The sequence below is a fragment of the Salvia hispanica genome, chromosome 6, assembly GCF_029641045.1.
Source record: "Salvia hispanica isolate PSC_SH4W2 chromosome 6, Shi_PSC_v1, whole genome shotgun sequence".
NCBI lineage: Eukaryota > Viridiplantae > Streptophyta > Magnoliopsida > Lamiales > Lamiaceae > Salvia > Salvia hispanica.
This window is the reverse complement of record NC_142697.1, coordinates 28,520,178-28,541,619: the sequence shown is the minus strand read 5'-3', so window position 1 is coordinate 28,541,619 and position 21,442 is coordinate 28,520,178. Positions and strand designations below refer to the sequence as shown.

Genomic DNA, 21,442 nt, shown 5'->3' with positions numbered 1-21,442 from the left:
AGTGATTGGAGTATTAGTGGATAATAAACTCCACTTCATTATAGAAAAAAAAAGTCATCAAATATAGAAGTGGACTATCTATATTAAACAGATGGAACATTAAATATGTATATTCGAATTTATCTTCCTATAATTATTTTTTTAAAAAAATCAATTGCAAAGAGATTTTGAAAAATATATAAATAATTTGAGTGAATATAATTTAAAAAAGATTAAAATTAAAGTACAAATAATTAAAATATTAGTAGTAGTAGTATAGAGTTAGTTGTTGTGGGTCATATTTGAGCCTGTATTGGATTGGATTAGCTTAGTTCGGTGCGTACTATGTTAACAAGTATTCATGCTTACCAATCCCTACTAAATAAGCTTTTTAATGAATAATTAAACCGCCAATTAAGGTAATCTTCATTCTCTCCTAATCCTTGTTTTTTTCAAGTCTTAATTAATCACTGGATGGATGCATATATAGTCTGTCTTAGTTATTTTGATTGTATGTCAATTTCTTAGCAGGTTATCATGGGCTTCATGCTTCCGAGGTTCATCGCCATTAGACCAACTTATTATCCTCTTGCAGGGCATTTCTACTACGACGATAAAGCAAGTGTGGTAAATCTTGGGGAGAGGAGTGTGTTCAGCACACTGGTGAAGATTGAAGTGGAAAGAGCAACAAGCAACACCAACTACGTTCACCTCCGCTTCAGTCATTCCAACAGGTATTGGTCGATGAGAGTGGGTGGCAACGGCATCGATGCTGTATCGAAGAAGCCCGAGGAAAACACAAAGAATCCTTCATGCACGCTGTTCCAACCGGTTCATAGGTTTGGTGCGGCAGAAGGAATGTTTGACTTGATTTACGTTCCGACTGGTCACCGTGTGTTGGTAGATGCGCGAAACTGGGGCATTGTCATCGCCGGAAATACCCTAGATTTGTTCGGTAATTTTAGTTATGTGGATTGGAGTACATTGGTCAAACTGCCTCCCCACGTCACTTTCAAAGGGGATAACGGAAGGTACTGTTACATATTCTTGTCATTATCTGATAACTATAGAATTGGTAATAAAGTAAAGTTGAGTATCCTAATTTAGAGCATATGTGTGTGTGTTCAGGTACCTTACAGGAGTGGCCCAAGATGGGTACAACTACCTGCAGTACTCATCCAGTGATATTGATCCGTCGTGCGGCCATCGCGTGTCGTTGATGCCAGACGGACATGTCCGGATAACGTCGGATCACTGGGGGGGCAAGTTCTGGAGGCGCAGTCCTAACTGGATATGGGCCGATTCGGACGCGTCTTCCATCGACAACCCCGATACTCACTTCTGGCCGGTGAAACTAGCCGGCGACAACACCATTGCACTCCGCAACGCCGGCAACAACCGTTACTGCTCACGTCTTTCCCAAGACCGGAAGACCAACATGTTAAATGCGGCCTGGATCGACATCCACGATGTAGGAAAAATGGAGGTGCAAGAGCTTGTGTCGGAAAGAAACGTGTACAACGTGAAATTTCGGATGGAGGACGCCAGAATATACGACGAGGAGCCTTACAATGCAGGCTCATCCCAGCTTGATAACAACAGAGACGAGGGGGCTGATATGTCTGTTTCGGTTACGTATCAAGACGCGAAATCTTACACTTTTGGTCGGAGCTTATCTTTAACTGCAGGGGTGGAAACCAGCTTTAGCACTGGCGTTCCATTCATTGTGGAAGGAAATATCAAGGTCTCATTCAAGATAGACACCGCTCTCAAGTGGGACGAAACCACAACTACTAGCACATCAGTTACTGCTACCGGTTCCGTTCATATCCCTGCAAAGAGTAGTGCTATCATTGAGTATGTCGGGACACAGGGCACTTGCGATGTTCCTTATTCTTACACGCAGCAAGACAGAAGCTCCACCGATGGCACCATTTCTTACACGGAGCAGGATGATGGTATTTACAAAGGCGTCAGTTGTTACAACTTCCACTTTGTTACCAAATCCGTTAAAGCCCTTGTCTGAACATCCCATGCCGTTTTCTCAGCCGATCTGATCTGATCTGCTCTCCTCAAAACATCCATTACCTTTGCCTTTTTATTTATTTTTATTTTTTTAATTGTGTGTGTTTTTCGGTATGCTTCTTTCAGCTTTGGTTTCCCGTTGTTGTTGTTGTTGTTGTGCTAATAATTCCAGATATATGTATCTGATGATCCCCAAGTTATATGTATACTCTAAGTTTCGTTCTGGACTTCTGGTTGATTTGAATTTTGAAATAAAATGGATGTTTCAATATAAGAAAAGTCTCTCTTCACATGCATGACTATTCGTTGTTTTCATTTTTTCAATTGTTACGGAGATAAAAACAATTTTCCATTTTGGGATTAATCCCAAAAGTTCAATGATTGGGATGGTTGTGTTTATTTTTGTTGTTTCTGTATTCTTTTTCTATAGTTATGATTGTTATTGATTTTGATACCACGACAAAAGGTAGTACTCTCTCCGTCCTATAGTAGATGTCACATGTTGATGACAATCGACCACAAGATAGAACAATCACACGATAAACTCACAGAAACCTTAGTTTCAAGGAATTGTAATTAATCAATGTCAAAAAGCTGCTGCAAAAACTACTATTCCCACTATTTATAAGTGGTCCAAAAAACCCTAGAGATGTGAAAGGAAATAATACGGAAATTAAATAAAAAATGTTATGTATGTAACCATGAATCAGCAGGTGACACGTGGAAGATGAGGTGTCAAAGTTGCTGACTGGATTTGTTGAGTTGGTTAAGCTCATTCCAACGATGCATATATAAGAAAGGAATAAGCTGCAGAGTTTTCAGTTAGAATACACACACATCATCAAGAGGGGAAGAAGCATCGACAAGAGAGAGTTTTTGATTCTTCATGAGAGTTGGAGAGTTGATACTTATTTGTACTGTGCGATTCTTGAGTGAAGAAGTGTATGAGAGTTGTAATCTGATATCATAGTGAATATTTTCTCCTCTGTCCGTGGACATAGGCTCATTGAGCCGAACCACGTAATTCGCCGTGCATCTTTACTTGATTTCTTGGTTTTCTTGTTTCAATCGCAAGCTCCAACTTTAACAAAAAATAACTAAAACTTTAAAGAAAGTAAATTAGGGTCAGTAAACTCTTTCTCGCTGCATCACATGTGGTCCTACTTTAGTAGAATATGAGATCCACCACCAAAAATGCTAAAAGGGGAAGGTGTCAAATTTTTAGGAACAAACGAAAATGAAAATAAGTGACAAATTTTCAGAGATGGAGAATGTATAGAAAATAAAAAAGAGTATAAAACATGAGAGAGAGAAATATTAATACAAGAGAGAATAAAATGTTTTGCCAAAAAAGTAAATGAGTCAACTATCACAATAACTTTAGCTCAAAATCGAACAATTTTGCAGCGAAAATTGGGGTGTTTCAATGAAGCTTTTCGTTGAACAGTTAGTGGGCATTAACCTAGAACCAAGAGCAAAAAAAAGCAGTGAATTTAACGAGAATTAGACCAACTAAAGCACGTCATAAAAGTGAAACATATGTGAGCAATAATTTGACGAAATTTTATCAATTATCCCACAATTTGTCCTATAGGATAGTAAACCACCAGCGTAATTATTAAATTAAATTTGGATTATTAAAGGTGGCCCATTAACTAAAGTGCTGAATATTTTCTAAAGAGTTAAAAGGAGGCCCAATAAATAATTACCCTTAATTCATTATTACTGGGCCCGATACCAATGCTCAATATATATTTTTCGGCCCAAAATAAAATGCAGTTTTATTTTGGTGGCCCATTCTCCTTTCTTTGACGCTTTTCGTCGAGTAGTTGGTGCATTAACCTAAACGAAAAGCAAACACAAACAAGTGCAGTTTTTTCAAAATTTTCAACTAATACGAATAGCATCGTATTCGTATTAGTTGATGAGGCGAGGGATTCGCCAGAGTCCGGGAACTTCCTATTATGTTTTCATGTTGTATTACGATGACAAGTTCATTTATGTACCTTATTATATTTTGAGTTGCATAAATATTTCAAATTATTAAGAATTATTTTACAAGTGCATGACACGTTGATGAATCATTTCAAATCAATAACTTTCACGGTGGTCCAAACTTTGGTTTTACAGTTGTGGTCTAGTTTGTAATATAAATAAATTAACAAATATTTTACCTTTTAAATTTTACAATTGGAATAATCCTCATCATCTATACAAGAAGCAAATAACTAAAATAACATAAGGACGACGGCCTTAATTAAGCTATTATCAAAGAGAAAATAAACAGTGGCTTTTTTCTATTATATGAACTAACGCCGTACGAAGACAAACAACTTTTTGTTTTTTAATCCAAAGGATTAAAAACGGTAAGTATTTGTTTTTAATCCCAAAAGAGAATCAATATATTATTATATTTTCAGGCCGGCAGTACATTCTACATAGAAGAATGAACCAATTAAAAATTCAACAAAGCTATGAGAGAGATACGTTTTCATTATCTTAGAATTACGATAAGGTGGAGAGGAAAAGCCACATCACATTTGTGATTGATTACATTAAACACAACATTAGCTTCCATTCTTGTATTATGACAAGTTGTACAAATTACCACGTGAAAAGGCATGTTTATGAGATCAAGTAATTGTAATTAAGAAAATAATTATTGAAGTGTACATTATTTATGGTAGCTCATGCGGATACAGTAATTTATACTACACCTACGTGGAGTGACTAGTGCATGAGTTTTAGTGAATATGTTATAAGTATATAATGAAACTCTACCAAATCTCCAAAATTCCATTTCTATTTTTTTTTATATTAAAACAAAAATAAATAACATGGATAAAGAAATGAATTAAATATAAGATTGAAGCTCTGCCATGTTATAATATTCAAATCTAGCCAAAAATATAATTTTATAGAACTAGTATAAAATTACTAAAATACTAGTACTATAAAAATTCTAAAAATAGGCTACTAGAAAAAAAAAATTAAAAATAGAAGTGGGCTAATTTTAATTGATGAACCAAAATATCAAAAATTCTTTCTAGGAACATGTATAGGAATTTAGTAAATATTTTTCTCAACATTTAACAACAATTATTCCCAATATTTTACATGCGTGGGTTGCATAGAGTAAAATGATAAAACTGATCATTCTGTGATGGCAACTTCCCACACGCGATTCATGAGTAAACAATCTAGTCTCAATACTTTAAAATAGTAGTACTAGATAAATTTATATGGTCCCACATGCCACATCCACAAATTAAACAAAGAGCTTAAGAAATACCACAATGTTAACTCTACTTCCTTAAACTTAAATCTATAAATAGAGTCCTCCCATTTCCAGAAAATCACAACAACAAGAAACCTAAGCAAGAAAATCATTTCTTCTTTTCGTAATCCAACAACCTCATCCATCCTCCTTCGAATTTATTAAAGCTATATATTAGTCTATGGTTTTGTTATTGCTTTTGTACATATATTAATTTCTTAGCTTGCACTCCATTTTTGTAGATACATGTCCTTTGAAATCATGTTAATTTTAGATTATTTGATTTGAGTTTGTATCTAAGCACACTGCTGTTACTAGTTCAGTTCCTCTATTTTATCACAACATTATATATATGCAAATATATGAAATATAACTACTTCTCTTATCTAATTAACCAATCAACATTTTCAGGTGGAAGAAACATGGCAACAATCTCGCTTCCAAGGCTCATCGTGATCAAATCCAAAGCTTACACCGAAAAAGGCCATGCTTACTTCAAGGCCGACGGCGCTTCCGTACTTGTCGGTGAAGAGGACATATTCAGCACGCTCGTCAAGATTGAAGTCGAGCGTTCTACCACCAACACCAAATATGTCAACCTCAAATTCGGTTATTTCAACAGGTACTGGCGGCACAAAGAAAACGACAAATTCATCATTGCTGAGTCTGACCAGCCACAAGAGGACGTCACACAGCCCTCCTGCACCTTGTTCGAGCCCGTCAAGGTTGACAATGCCGGCGTCTTCTACTTGAGGCACGTCCAGAGCGGGGGCCGCGTGTCACTGGACGGGTCCATCATGGCCTTTTACGTGAACGAAAATTCCAGTGATGATGACAAAAGTTACCTAACTTTCGTCGACTGGAATACATTAGTTAAATTGCCGGCAAAGGTGGTGATACGTATCTCTATTATTTCATATATTATTGATTAGCATATTTTCTCATATACTCCCTCCGTCCGCACTCGGCGCGGGTTTTAAGAAATGTGAAGAAAAATAAGTGAAAAGTTAGTGGAATGTAGGTCTCACATTTATATACTCCCTCCGTCCCATAGAAATAGGTTATATTTCCTTTTTCGTCCATCCCTTACAAATAGTCTATATCCATTTATGTCAACAGTTTTCTCCTTCTCTTTTACTTTAGCATTTATAGGTCCTACCATCCACTACACAATTTCAACTATTTTTTCTCCTTCTCTCTGACTTTAACAATTACACATTAAAATCCGTGTCAATTCCAAATGGTCTATTTCTACAGGACGGAAGGAGTATTAGTTTTATAATATAATGTGAGTGTAATGAGTTGATAGGGTCCATTTACCAAAAATGAAAAAAAAAGACTAAGTGGACAACATTTCACGGACGGAGGGAGTATCTCTTAGGATCTTTATTTTCTTGTTAAGGGAAATTTTCCCTTAACAAGATTCCGGCGTCGCGGTTGCGATCGGCAAAGGGATAAAAGGTAGTCGCGGGAGCTTTGCCTGTCAATCAAACCAAGAACAGTATAGAATTGAAACAAAAACATGAAAATAAAATAAGGATAATTGTATTTCTGGATTGATTGAGAAGAATACAATGTCTTCTATTTACTCCCTCCGCAAATATTAAATGTCCCATATTTGACCAGCACGGGTTTTAAGAAATTGTTTGACCATATCAGGTGGCCTTCAAGGGGGATAACGGCAAGTATTTCTCAACATACGCGATACCGCTGTTTGAACTCGATGATCCCAACGACGACAAAGCGATCTACACAGTGGAGATGCAGCCGGATGGATACGTCCGAATTACAGCCCCCCGACGTGGCCTATGAAGGATACGAAGGATCTTCGTTGGTCGTAATAAATGGCGAACCTGAATTCAGGGTAATGTTCTCGAAAGTCGAGCTGAACAAACTCTGGCCTTCCAAAATGGACGAAAATTCAATCGCTCTCCGCAGTACAGCCAACAATAACTTCTGCCGCATACGATATATTCCTGCTCTCCCTTACTATCTTAGCGCAGACGTCCCGATTATAACCAAGGAAGCCATAATCAAAGTGGAAGAGCCCGTGCTGGGACGGAAGATCTACAATGTGGTGTATCAGATGGAGTATGCTCGGATTTTCAACGAGGCGCCTTATTTGGCAGGCTCGGCCACGCTTATTAATGACAAAGATGACATGGCTTCGATGCAAGCATTGGTTTCGTATACAGACGAGAGATCATACACTTTTAGCCGGAGCCTGTCGCTGAGTGCGGGGGTCAGCACCACCATCGAAGCGGGCGTGCCCTTCATTGAGAAGGCGTCGATTACGGTGAGTTATGGGATAAGTGGGACATTCCAGTGGGAGGAAACGACAACAACGACGAAGATGGTTCAAGCGAGTGCTACGGTTCCTGTGCCGGGGAGGACTAGTGTGACGCTTGATTATGTGGGAACGAGAGGGACTTGCAATATTCCTTATTATTACACTCAGGAGGAGAAGAGTTCTGCTGATGCCCAGATTTCTTATGCTGATTTGGTTGATGGTATTTACACTGGCGTCAATTATTACAACTTCAACTTTCATGTTAGAGATACCAAGTCACTTTGAAGTACTACTTGTTTGTGTCCAAAACATCCATAACCTTTTGTTGTTACTGTTTGTGTGCTTTGTTTGTTTCAACCTTGGTTTCCTTTTGTTGTGGCTGTGATAATAATCTTGGCATGTTGCTTGATATATACAAATGTACACTTTTGGTTGATTTGAATCAAATATGGATGTCTAAGTTGACAACTTTGTCTCTCTTCATTTGTACTAGTAGTTGGTTTGTGTCATTCAATTGGATTTTGTTGACTGTAAAATTTATAGTATGGCTAATATTTTGGGCACGAAGAAAAGTGTCCTGATCATGACAAATTTGTCAAATATTCCCTCCGTCCCACAGATTTTGTCACACTTTGACCGGCCACGGATTTTAGGTCCTATTTTTATATATTAATTCTATATAAAATGTGAGTGTGAATGAATTAGAGGAATATGAGGTCCACTACCAAAAATTATAAAAAGTGAAATGTGACAAATTTTGTGGGACGAATGAAAATAGAAAAATATGACAAAGTTTAAGGGACAAAGGGAGTACTACTACATAATCATTTTTTACTCCATCAGTTTCTTAAATTATTCACATTTTGACTAAGTGTGGATTTTAAGAAATATAATAGAAAGTTGGTTGAAAAAAGTTATTGGAATATAGATTCTACTTTTAAATATTAATTTTATAGTAAAATATGAGTAAAAATGAGTTAGTGGAATGTGGGGTCCATTACCAATATAGGAAAAAGTGAAATATGACAAATTTTGTGTGATGGACAAAAACGAAAATATGTAACAAATTTTCAGACGGTGCACATTAGTTAGTATCCCATAATTTAATTTGAAGACAAAAAATTCGGACACTTTTTTTAGCATAGAAAATGTATTTAGATACACAATTAGCGTAAATAAATAATGTTCTTAGCTGTTTTTTTTTTAGTGATGGGCGGAGGAAAATAGTTATTGAACTTTAAATAAATGGGGAAGTGAATGATTAGTTTAGTGGGCCGATCGACGTAATTGAATCAGATAGGCTTTTCATTTGACTGATCCGGCCCAAAGAATCAATGGATAATTGGGCCTTGCAAGTGGTTAAGCCTACCCGGTCATGGGCTAACCCGAATCTGTATAAAAATTATCAAACCGAGTTTTCATAGTTATAATATATACTGTTGAAATTATTAGTAGAATTTCTTCAATTAATTAGATTATACTATATTTTTTAATTAATTTATTGGACCTTTACATTTTATAATTGAATCCTAGTACTATCATTTTAACAAGATACTTCAATCGTCCCACAAGAATATACACTTTTTCCTTTTTAGTATATCCCACGAGAATATGCGCTTTCTAATTTTGAGAAGTCTTTTATGGAACTCATTCTCCACTAACAATATTTTCATTACTTTTTCTCTCTACATATATCTTACTTTACCAATTTTATATTAAAATTCGTGCCGTACCCAAAGTGTATATTCTTTGAGCACGGAGCAAGTACGAATCAAACAAAAATAACTCAAGCGGTAAAAATTATCAGAGCCGTTGGATGTCCGTAATTAAGTTCCAATCAATCTTTGTTGGTGTCATCCAAAAGCATATCACTTCATTTTAAAACAGAATCCCACACTCTATTTTATATTTTAATCTAACAAACACGTTTTATTTACAAAACTAATTAATCTCTCTAAATTAAACTTTAAAAATAATAAGTCATAGACTAAATCTCAATCGTATAAACATTATCGAAGTTAAAATTTTGTAAATTATACTACAACTTAGATTAGGTTCTCGAATTTGTCTGACATTTTCTCTGTGACTTGCCTATTAGATTCCTTTTGTCACGAAACTAGAAAAAGAATTGAGAAGAATATTTATTAATCTTATATTTAATAGGCTACATATATGTGCTAGATTCCTAGAGTTGGTCGTCCACATTTTGTCAATGAAAATCCCAAATGACAAAAAATGCTTGCTACTTCCCCAAAAATTCACCTTTATGCTTCAATTTTTTTTATTATAATATTAGTTATTTAGAACAAAATCATTTTATTGCAACATCAAAGAGAAACAAAATACGGATTATAATTATTTTTATACATACTTAAATAGAGTTATATTAGATGTTAACTATCTTAAAATGTTAACTGCTAACTATATCAACAACTTATTTAGAGATGTCAACACAAAAACATTTTTTTCAACTAAATTTAGTTTATTTAGCAATCATTTAGAGATGTCAACACATCAACTAAATTTAGTTTATTTAGCAATCAACAAATTACTAGGTAGTAAATGATCGGATCTCTACTTAAATATTGTTAGTTGACCATATACGGGATACATGATTATATATGCTATTATCCTAATTTCTATCTTGAAAAATAGGGTCCCCTCAAAAAAATTTTATTTTTCAGTTTGATTTTATGACCCCGGCCCCATTCATTTGTAACTTATAATAAATGTTGGGGATTGTTTATTTCCCAAAATTACTAAGACAAAACCAAGACACTTGATTTAAATTATTTTTTTAAGAGACAGCCATAATACAGTAAGATAATGAAGTTTGAAGATAGGGAACGTGTCTCCTTCATATATTATACTACTATATAGATATGTCAATTCAAAACAAATGAAATTATGTAGGTAAAACCCAATAGTCGAGTGTTCAAACCTATTTGTTGCTAATAAATTCAAAATCTGGTCCCCAACAACCAACCCACACGCACATCCATCCATCTAGGGTGTGACCATCGATTTCGATTCGGATTACGACAAAAATACTACTCCAAATTAGGTCCACACCACCCATATTATACTAACTACACATAGTTTTATTAATAACTAATCAATACAAGATCTAGTGTAATATCATGTACTACATACTAATAAAATCTCATTCACAATAGAAAATGTTCTTTGGTAATCAAATTATATAAAGAGAATGAGAATGAAATTATTATACAAGTCTCGTGGTCTATTCAACTGTACTCGATTAATTGATTTTAAAATGAAACTTTATAGACTTCGACCATGATATAAGAGCAACGCGCTGATCGTAGGCTGAAACTTGAAATGATCCAATAATAAAAAATAATTTTTCCTTCCAAATCCAGGTGCAAATTAAAGACTTGAGAAACTGTGTTGAAAAACGAAAGAAACATATATTCCACATCGGTGTAAAGAGAGAACAGAAACAATGTATTTCTGTCACATCCGGTGAATCGATATCGATAAGGGATGTCGACTCGAGGGTATGATCCAAGTTGGAGTGTTAGTTCTAGAAAAATGTTCGGAAAGGGACGTTTCGTTGGGGAGGAGACATTAGTCCCACAACCGTCTTTTGGCCGGTGGAAGCCGACGCCATTGAATGTGACAAAATTCTCAATATATATATTCAAAAATGGACAACCTTATTTGTGACTTGAGTTGAAATTTTTGTTGCTAGTAATGATGGATTATTAAACTGATAATTAATCACATTTTGACAGTAACTTCTTCATGATTTATGCCGACAACTGTCTACACGTACCCTTCTGCAATTGGATGATTTCTAGTTGAGCTGGCCATGAAAATAGACCATTTTTATTGATTTATCATCCCTTCAAACTTTTATACTTAGTGTTATTTGTGTTAAGAATATAATGTTTAAATTTTTGAGTGGATTATCTAGTGATTTAGTGTTATTTGTGTTGAGAACATAATGTTTAAATTTTTTTGAGTGGATTATCTAGTGATAATAAAGAAATGATAGATAATGATTTTTATCCTCTTCGAAAATGCGGAAATAAAAATATATATTCCACTAAAATGCACTAAAGACCTAGTATATATTTGAAACAAAATCTATACTATTGTGTTTTTCTATATAAAAAAATAATACATTTATTAATGCAATCAAGTTATATTATCCATTTCTCTAATATATAAAAATACTATCTCCATCTATGAAAATAGTAAGATATTTCTATTTTGGTTTGTCTATTAAAATTAGGATATATAGATTAATGATAAGTTTTTTTTTATGAAACGAGCCTTATTTCCACTAATAATAGTTTTTTTTTATGAAACGAGCCTTATTTCCACTCATTATAGTTTTTTTTTATTTTATTTTATGAAACGAGCCTTATTTAATAATTTAGTCTCTTTTTTTTAATTTTAGCAATTTTCCATTGATAAAAGTATTTTTTATGGACGAATCATAGTAGTTATATAATCACTATTCAAACTTCATCTTATCAAAAAGAAAAACCTTTGTACAAAATAGAAATGTAACTAAAAAAATTCAAGCTTTTCCAATAATAACTTTTCAAAAGGGATAAAATTTTATGTAAAATCATATACTCGCTTCAACTAAAAAACAAATCTTCCGATGAAATAGTAATTCAAACGGGACACAATCAAATAAATCAATAATCAATTTTAATGTCGGAAATGGAATGGAAATCAAAGCTTAATGGTCCATTGATTTGTCTCACGAGTTCCACGTGGGCCACCCCATATCTGAAAGGAGTCATCAGCCAATCACAGGAGGCCACGTGTGAATTAGAGCTTCGCGTTCACGTGTGACGCGTCTAATAATTGGCTAAAGCGGGCCCCACGCAGGGGTAGCTGGCTCAGCGGAGATGATGAGCCGTCGGCTTTAATCGGAGAGAACCGGAGGTAGAAAACAGGAGCATTTATTACTGGATTTTGACATACAGCGTAGAAGGGGAGCTGAATCCATGGACCACAGTGGGCCGGGTTCAATTTGGGCCCGAATTAAATCTGACATAATGGATTTTTTTGTAAGATTTTAGATTGGTAAAAATTATGTGACATGACTTTAAAAAGAATATGAAAATGATAGCTCTGTATTAACAATCATGGTAAAAGTTTAAATACTTGGATAGAAGACTATTAAAAATTTAAAACCAATTTAATTAAGAAAATATTTCTCCTTTAACTATCATATCGATGATACAAGTTACCACAATCATAGAACAAAATGAGGAAATCACCAGCCTTTTTTTTTAAAAGTTACTTTACGGAAGGGAAAATATTAAGTCAAATGCTTGGATTCAACATTTGACATTCTTTCGGAACTTTGCTTTATTTGAGATTGAGTATTTCTTCAGTCCCATTTAAGATGTTTAACTTTTATTTTTAATTTGTCCCATTTAAAATATCATATTTGCATATTAAGAGAAAAGTTATCTTTTATCTCTTATTATTTAAATATTCAACTTCTTTTTTCAGTTTTATTTAATATACTCAACAACTGTATTTAACATCATATTTTATTAAAAAAAATGGCCAGTTTGAATGGAATTCAGAGAATATTAATTATCAATAGAATTTGTATGTAGGAAAGTTTAGACATAGGATATATAAAAAAAATTAAATACTCTCTTTACTGCAATTTTCAGGCAATTTCAAAATAATGCGCAATAACTTTATTTGAATTGAGTTGTGTTCATTGGAAGAGTTTGACTATAGATTAGTAATATATTTCTTAATTTGATCAAAAATATGGTTGGTGTATAATAATTGTATATAAAGATAATATAGGTGCTGATTTTCAAGCAGTATTTTATTTTGACCACCGAAATTGTACAATTAATTCTGAACATGTAAAACTAATGCTTTTCTAAGGAGTAGTACTACTAGATGATAGAGCCACGGTGTCAAACTGTCAAATCCCAAGATATTCACTGCAAATATATTAGTATAATTGATTCCCTAATTTAATTGTAATGAAAAAGACTATTTCCTGAGTTTTATAGTAGATTAAGAAATAAATGGTGAGTAACTTAATTAACAGAAATAATAAAGTATAGTACTCCCTCCGTCCCGGAGTATTAGACTCACTTCTTTTGGGCACATGATTTAAGGAATTGATATTTAAATAGTTAAAGTGGAGAGAGTAAAGTATGAGAGATGGAAAAAGTAGGGAAGAGTAGAGAAAAAAAAGTAGGTGGAGAATAAAATAAGATAGATGCTTTTTGCTAAAAAAGGAAATGAGTCTAATATATTGGGACATCCCAAAAGGGAAAGTTGGTCTAATAACTTGGGACGGAGGGAGTACTATAATTGAATGAATACTGAAGTAGAATACCGATTTTGATATTTGCTATATAGTGTAAACCAAAATGGCTCGACAACACTGGAAATTCAATTACAATGGGACTTAGGTTGTAAATTAGTAGTAATACCTTTGATTAATCCTCTATAATTAGGTCAAGTGGGCTGTTGTTGTTTTTTCTAAATCCCAAGAAAATGAAAGATATAAATTGATAGTGTAAAAATTAAAAAACATGTAAATCATGAGTTGACACTCTCTAATTGTATTAGAAGATGGATGTTGAAGTGTGACAAAAAAGCAGCTGAAATTGCAATGGCAACCCATTTTGGTGAGCTGTATTGATGGGGTGCATGTGGGGAAACCCCTCTGAATCCAGATGCTCCTTCTCTGAGCTTCTCTATGTCTTCCCTCTCCAGCCACTGTGTGTGTATGTGTGAGAGAGACAGAGACACTGTGTGTATGTGTGTTTGAGAGAGAAAGATAATAAGGCAAAGAAAATAAAAACTGAGAAGGAGAATAATAGAGTTGAAATTTAAAGGAGACAAAATCCTAGGAGCAAGTTGGGAGTGATATCTATCTATCTATTTTATCAAATTAAAACACAATTTGTATCGTCTGCCAAAATCCTTTTTTAATTGTTTGAATCATTACCACTACTCACCACATTCTACTATGATGTTTTTCATTATATCTCTCCAGATTTTTCTGATTTTTTGGGGTTTAAAAATGGACTATTATTAGCCCCTAGTTGTATGCATATATAGTAAAAATAAATAAATTAGTATTTACAAAGTCAAGAAGGTATGGTCATCAACATCCCATATGTCATTATGTAATTTGATTTCGTGTGTAGACAAATGGAAATATGACTATGAGTCTATGGTGTCGTAAGGGTTTATGTCATTTTGTAATTTTTGAAAAAATATGTACTATTAAAAGAGATTTTTAGCATTTTTCAAGTGAGGTCAAAATTCAGTTTCATACCTTTGTATTATAATTGAACTTATTCTTATCATCATATCCACTATTACTTTTAGTTGGGATAGAATTTGATCCTAATAAATTATGTCAATATCCTTTATAGGGTCAATGATTTGTGTACTAGTAGCTAGAACTTTCTCTGATTTACCATAGTATTTTATTTTATGATGTTTCACAATTACTGTAGACTGTAGTTAAGTTATTTACTAAGAAAAATCAATAAGTTTAATCTCTATTATTTTATCATTTCTAATAATTTATTAATTTTTAATTATCTATTTTATTTTCTCTTATATTCACTTATCTATACTTTATTTTTTTCATAACTTAATTCACTAAACACTCATTACTTAAACTTCATGCTCAAAATAAATGACTCAATTATGATTAGACTGAAGTACTCCCTCCGTCCCCTATCATGAGTCACTTTTTGACTGAGCACGGATTTTAAGAAATGTAAAGAAAAGTTGGTTGAAAAAGTTAGTGGAATGTGAGACCCATTTTTTTTATTTTGGTTTTATAATAAAATGTGAGTGAATTGAGTTAGTGGAATGTGAGACCTACTTACTATTTATGGTAAAAATAAAATGTGACTCTTAATTGAGGACAGACCGAAATGGAAAAGTGTGACTCTTAATGGGGGACGGAGGGAGTAATTGATAACGGAACTTGTCATCACATTATTAGGACAATCGAAACCTTTCAATTAAGCCTCTATACTATTAACAAATTAGGCTAGCAGGCTATAGTCGATATCACATTGCAACGACTCATTGAACGATGCTGTGAGGGCCTTGCAAGCGGACCGTGGCCCGAACTCTGCCCCGCAATGCCGCGCCTCGATCTGGGCCCAAACCCCCCTCATTGTGAGTGCCCTTATAGCACTGGGACGGTGGGACCCGCACCAGCCTAGGCTGGGTTTACAAACGATTTTAGTGCCAACAATATATAGTATAGTTGGTAAATTTTAAATTGTAGAACAAAAATTGTCAGTAGTCCCAATAAGAAGAATAAAAGTATAGCCCATAACTATAAAGCTTAAATTACATTATACACTGCATTTTCACCAAACTAAATAGTCATACTAAAAAAAACTGAACACCATTTTACTGCAAATTAAGAATGAAAAAAATACATAAATTAAATAATAACTGCAGTTTGTCTGAACCTTTACAGAGCGCATGGCAAAACAGCAGCCCCACTTCATTTAAATATATCAAAAAATAACTTTACAAATTTTCAACTATAAATTATACTCCAAAAAGACTACTTTTCATTTCTCTCTCTCTCCAAATATCCCATTCTTTTCATCTGCAAATTCACTTCTTACCTCCCACCAAACTGAGCAGAAAAGTCTTAAAAAAACCATTTGGATCTTCTGTCAAATCACAAATGTCATTTTTCTTAATTCTTTTTTATTTAAAATAATAATTTAAACTATTCTACTATAAATTCTTCATTCAAATAACATGTTTCCAAGTACTGATCAGATTGCAGTGTTGTGTATTAAAATATGAACCCTCTTTTTATTCTTTCTATATAACCTTGCATTCTTCCAAATCAAACCAATTCTTGATTCTACTCCTTTTCAAGGTATGCAATTGATCTCTCTTTTTCCCTAAATTTATCTCCAAATTGATGAATCCTTCTTTATTGATGAATTCTTCTTTATTTTCTCCTTTAATTACTGTTTTTTGGCATTATCGCCTTGAGCAGTTACATGAATTTCTGCTTTTGTATCGGTATTGGAGATTTCGACAAAATTTTGCAGCTGAAAACTGACGTTAGCAATGGCTTCTTTTCTTTAAGGTCTTCACTTTGTGGTTGGAACACTACAATCAATTAATATTTCTCTCCTATATAATCCACTACTCCACCAGGTTAATTTCCCATTATTTTCTCGAATTCTTATTCAAATATACTTAGTTTAATTTTAGTCTCAATTTTGTTTTTTTTTTTTTGTCTTTTTAGAAAAAATCAAATGGATAGTATTGATTGGGGCAATGAGCTTGAACAAAGCTTGATAATGTCTTCACCAAATCTCCTCTACAACAACAACAACAACGAAGACAAAATCGAGAGCTCGATTCATCGGAAAACCGAGAATATTGTGCCTCAATGGAATTCAATTAGATCAGGAGGCGGAAGCGGTTGGGCCGTCGCGGTCAATGAAGGAGCCACGACGTCGCGGTCCTTCATTGAATGCGGTAGGCCCGCCGCATTCAACACCACTCTTCCTCTTCCTCTTCCTCATCCTCATCCTCATCCTCATCCTCGAGGAATCGAAAATGGCATCATCGTCAATAATGAAGCGAACATTCTCGATGCGGCCGCCTCCTTCGAGTCGTCCCTCGACTGCCTCCTCTCCGCATCCACCGCCACGTCAGCCGATCACGACGACATCTTCTCCGATTGCTGGAATTTCGCGAATCCGGATAAAATCGCCCCTAAAAATTCCGATGAAATCGGGAGAAATCACAAGAGGAAGCTCGATTTCCGCTCCGATCGCGGCGATTTTGAGCCGAAGAAGGCGAGATTTGGGGAAAAATCATTAAATTTCCACTCCGATCGCGGCGATTTTGAGTCGAAGAAGGCGAGATTTGGGGAAAAATCGTCGTCGGCGAACATCAATTTCCAGCAGGCGAGCTCGTCGGCGTCGTCCGGCGGCGGAGACGAGCCGGACGCGGAGGCGATCGCGCAGATGAAGGAGATAATCTACCGCGCGGCGGCGTTCCGGCCGGTGGATTTCGGCGCGGAGGCGGCGGAGAAGCCGAGGCGGAAGAACGTGAGGGTGTCGAGCGATCCGCAGACGGTGGCGGCGCGGCAGCGGAGAGAGAGGATCAGCGAGAGGATTAGGGTTTTGCAGAAGCTCGTCCCCGGCGGGAGCAAAATGGACACGGCGTCGATGCTGGATGAGGCGGCGAATTACCTGAAATTCCTCCGATCGCAGGTGAAAGCGCTGGAGGCGATGGGGCAGAAGAATCCGGTGGCGAATAGTTTTCCGGCGAGTGCGAATTTCGGATTCTCGCCGTTTATTGGCTACTCGTTCGCCATGCAGCAGCAGCCTCAGTTCTCAATCCATCATAATCCAAATCAATTCAAAAGTTGAGAAAATATTTTAATTTTTTTTTATTGGTTTCCCCAATTAATTTTTCTTGATGTAGGTTATCATGATTAGATCATGATGTTATGTGTTTGGGAAAATATGGGTTTTTAATTAACTTGTAAAAGTTGAAGAAGAATCATAATTATGAAGCCATCATTAACCTTGCCTTTTTATTGTTTTTTTAGTTTTTACTATATGTATGTGTGATAAATGATGGTATAATCATGACACCCACAATGCAAATAGAAAGTGGTTTGCAGGGGAACTTTTTCATGTGTAATGATGAAATTTCTAATATGATCTAATTAATTGTCATTAATTTGTAGAAATTAATATTTTTTAGCCTTTAATTGGATTAAGTCATTGGGCTATATGTGTAATTTAGATTGTGTGGAATGTGACATTAGATTATGCAATTTTGTCAAATACATAATGGAATGTTTTGGTGAGAAAATAACGCAATAAAACGTTACGTGTCCACGTGGTGATTGTGGCATTTAAATTGATTACAAGAACCAAAATTAGATGACGATGGTGGGTCATGTATCATCATTTTTGTTATTTTGTTAAGGAAAATGAAGTTTCTATTAATCGAATATAATCAATTGCAATTAATAGAAATAACCTATTGAAAATTATTGTGTTTGATGTCCGGTTTCAAGATAAGGTGGCTACTTGCTAGTTTTATGAGTCTTAGAACAATGACTTGTTTTTGAGTCTTTCCATTTTTCTTTAACGAAACTAATATTGAGTTATAAGAGGTTAAAGTAATCTTGGTACTTAATCTTGAAATGATGTTATGTTTATGAGTTTTGGCTACTAATCTTGGTAATTTTGTACCAATTCAATTTTAGGCAAGTTAATTTTAAACGATCGGAATACCATTAATGCGAGCAGGATTATTGGACAAGTGTACGAACCAACAATTTCCCGGAATCACGAACTTTGGACTACCCATCGAAGATTTCCCTAGGTTACAACTTGGATTTAAATAAAAATAAATGGTAAAAATTAAATAATTTAAAAGGGTTACATATTTTAAAAGCTACCAGAATTCTCATCATGACTATACTCAATATATCCTATTCAAAATATAAAACACACACTAAAATTACTCATATATCTTACTTTATAAAAATAATTGTTGATCAAAAAATAGCAATCATAGCCTAAATGATTAAATACATACAAACCCACATATATACAAGGGCTAGAAAGTGATAACAACTTTATGCAATTAGGTCAAGACTACTTTGAATATAATATTGAGGTGTTTTGTACTTAAGTGGCACTTTATCTTGGAGAGATCTTAGTTTGTTTGTATTAAAATAATTAAGACATTAATTTAAGTAATCAAAGTAGCAAACATTCTCTTAATCCTAGTGCATTATTAGTCAGTGGTCCTGTCTCCTTGATTCAATCCAAGGCGTGGCCCTTGAAACTCACCCTTCACAGAACAAATACCTTAATGCTAAGCACATGTTTTATTCCTATTTTTTGTCATTTTTTGAGGTGTTTTTTTGGACTCATCACCCCAACTTGCACGTGCATACATCTACTGTTACTCACTGTTCATTAAGTTTGTGGACACTAGATTATTGACTAAACTATGTATTAAAAAAATTCAGATCGATTACTAACGGATTTATCGACGGACATTACACTGTCGTCTACAACCACCAGTGGATTTCCGACTGCACACGCACATTGTCAGATTAATGAGAGATCTCGTTTATCGACGGACATCGTCCATTGGTAATGTTATTCAATGAACTCATATACATTTAAGAGATTGATGTGTTTTACCTATTGATGAAATGTTAAGGTGTTGCATTGATTTTGGCATATTTATGGCTAAAGTTGGCCATATTAATTTCAAGGATATATTTAAAGTATCTTTATAATTACTTCAAAGGAACTTAATTAGAAATTCAAAATTCTATCATGTTGAAACCCTTTTGCTTTTTGAGATTTTTTTTTTTATTTGAGCACCCATTTGACACTTATTAAGTGGTTTTAAACTTCATTATTAACATTTGAGGATATGGTAAAAGGACTAATTAATTAAAAACTTTTGTGAGTTATTCCTCACGGTAAAATCCAAAAAAGAGGATTAATATTGCTTTTTATATATAAAATTTACTTCCTTAAAAATTACTCCCTCCGTCCTGCTATAAATTAATGACCGAATTGCGCCGGGTCGGGTTTGACCTTCGAGAATGCATATAGGGTGGAAATTTGCTGGACCATACTATATACCAGTTGTGGTCTTGTTGATGAAGTTGGATTCGGTTGAATGTAACTATTGAAACCGTTATTCAACATTACTTTATAATTAAATTGCAATAGCAACAACTGGTAAAATCTGATGAAAATTTTCCCTAACAACTAACATGTAGTTTTATAATCAGAACTATATATTATAATCAATAATTCAAATTACGTAGCAGTCGTCGACCACCATTGAAATCTAAAGTCCATAAATTCAATATTTAATTAAATTAGATTAAATACACATACCTATTTGTGCTTCTATTGCGTGTATAAGCTAGATACTGTTACTATATTTATCTTGAAATTATTATAAGTTGAACCAAATTGCAACTAGACATTCATTGGTTCCACAACTACAAAAACATCCTAAGTCAAATGCAAGCAGTTATTGTATGAGGTCAAATCCAGCTACTTGCTCTTCTGGAATTTCCTATGTGTTTTTTTTTTTTTTTTTTTTTTTTTTTAAATGTGAAGAAAATGCATGAACTCTTTTTAGTTGAGAAAATACATGAACTAACACTTGATACTTTTTGGCAGTTACATATCAAGTTGATTATCTTTTAAACATTATTTGGAAGCTAATTAGCTTGGTCAACAAAAGATAGTATCATGCTGATTAACTTGTCAAGATCCATCATCAGCTCACTATTGACTATCTATATTTAGATTCAAGATTGAACCTCGTGACATAATTATAATTCCGTTACGCCAATCAACATGTCAAGATACATAAGATGTTACTAAATATATATCGGTAGATCCAAGATCGTACCTCATGGCATAGTTATAATTAACTCGGAAATCTTTCGGTTCAAGAAATAGGTCTACTGACCAAGCTCAGTGATAAAAAAAAAATCATCACAAAATAAAATTTGCTCATTTAGTGTCCTAACTCTCCCAAGCTATTTGCATTCTAAGTAGATACTTTAATTAGATTTGAATTTGATATGCAATGCAAATATTTATACTATTAGATGATCGGCAGTTAAACTTCCCACAAGGTTCCAATAATTGGTATCAGAGTCGGGTCATAGGCCCTGCAACTTGTTCTATTTCATATTCAGCCCAACAATTGCTAGGGCATCCATTCATTGACATTAATTAGGCTTCACTTGGTTACTTGTACATATATCCTGCTCATTGTTTTATATTATTGGCTGGTAGAAATATATTGTGGTA

The 21,442-nt window shown here is 34.3% G+C and overlaps 3 protein-coding genes across 4 annotated transcripts; all 3 read left to right on the top strand.

Moving 5' to 3' along the window:
* Window positions 1–486: 486 nt before the first annotated feature.
* Window positions 487–2,283, top strand: LOC125204713 (uncharacterized). Its single transcript, XM_048103429.2, has 2 exons — window positions 487–1,010; window positions 1,108–2,283. The coding sequence occupies exons 1-2, from the start codon at window positions 517–519 to the stop codon at window positions 2,003–2,005; spliced, it is 1,392 nt and encodes a 463-aa protein (XP_047959386.1). The 5' UTR covers window positions 487–516; the 3' UTR covers window positions 2,006–2,283.
* A 3,184-nt stretch (window positions 2,284–5,467) lies between these two features.
* On the top strand, window positions 5,468–7,924 carry LOC125206498 (uncharacterized). Its single transcript, XM_048105747.2, has 3 exons — window positions 5,468–6,171; window positions 6,941–7,082; window positions 7,162–7,924. Exons 1-3 carry the CDS (start codon window positions 5,644–5,646, stop codon window positions 7,854–7,856), a joined length of 1,365 nt encoding a protein of 454 aa, XP_047961704.2. The 5' UTR covers window positions 5,468–5,643; the 3' UTR covers window positions 7,857–7,924.
* Window positions 7,925–16,189: 8,265 nt separating this feature from the next.
* Window positions 16,190–18,162, top strand: LOC125204567 (uncharacterized). 2 transcript variants are annotated; one of them, XM_089060285.1, is made up of 3 exons: window positions 16,190–16,476; window positions 16,600–16,763; window positions 16,855–18,162. In XM_089060285.1, the coding sequence occupies exon 3, from the start codon at window positions 16,865–16,867 to the stop codon at window positions 17,990–17,992; it is 1,128 nt and encodes a 375-aa protein (XP_088916411.1). In that variant the 5' UTR covers window positions 16,190–16,476; window positions 16,600–16,763; window positions 16,855–16,864; the 3' UTR covers window positions 17,993–18,162. The 2 variants fall into 2 exon arrangements, with proteins under 2 accessions (XP_088916411.1, XP_047959211.1); XM_048103254.2 differs by having other exon boundaries at window positions 16,191–16,476; window positions 16,693–16,763.
* The last annotated feature ends 3,280 nt before the right edge of the window (window positions 18,163–21,442 follow it).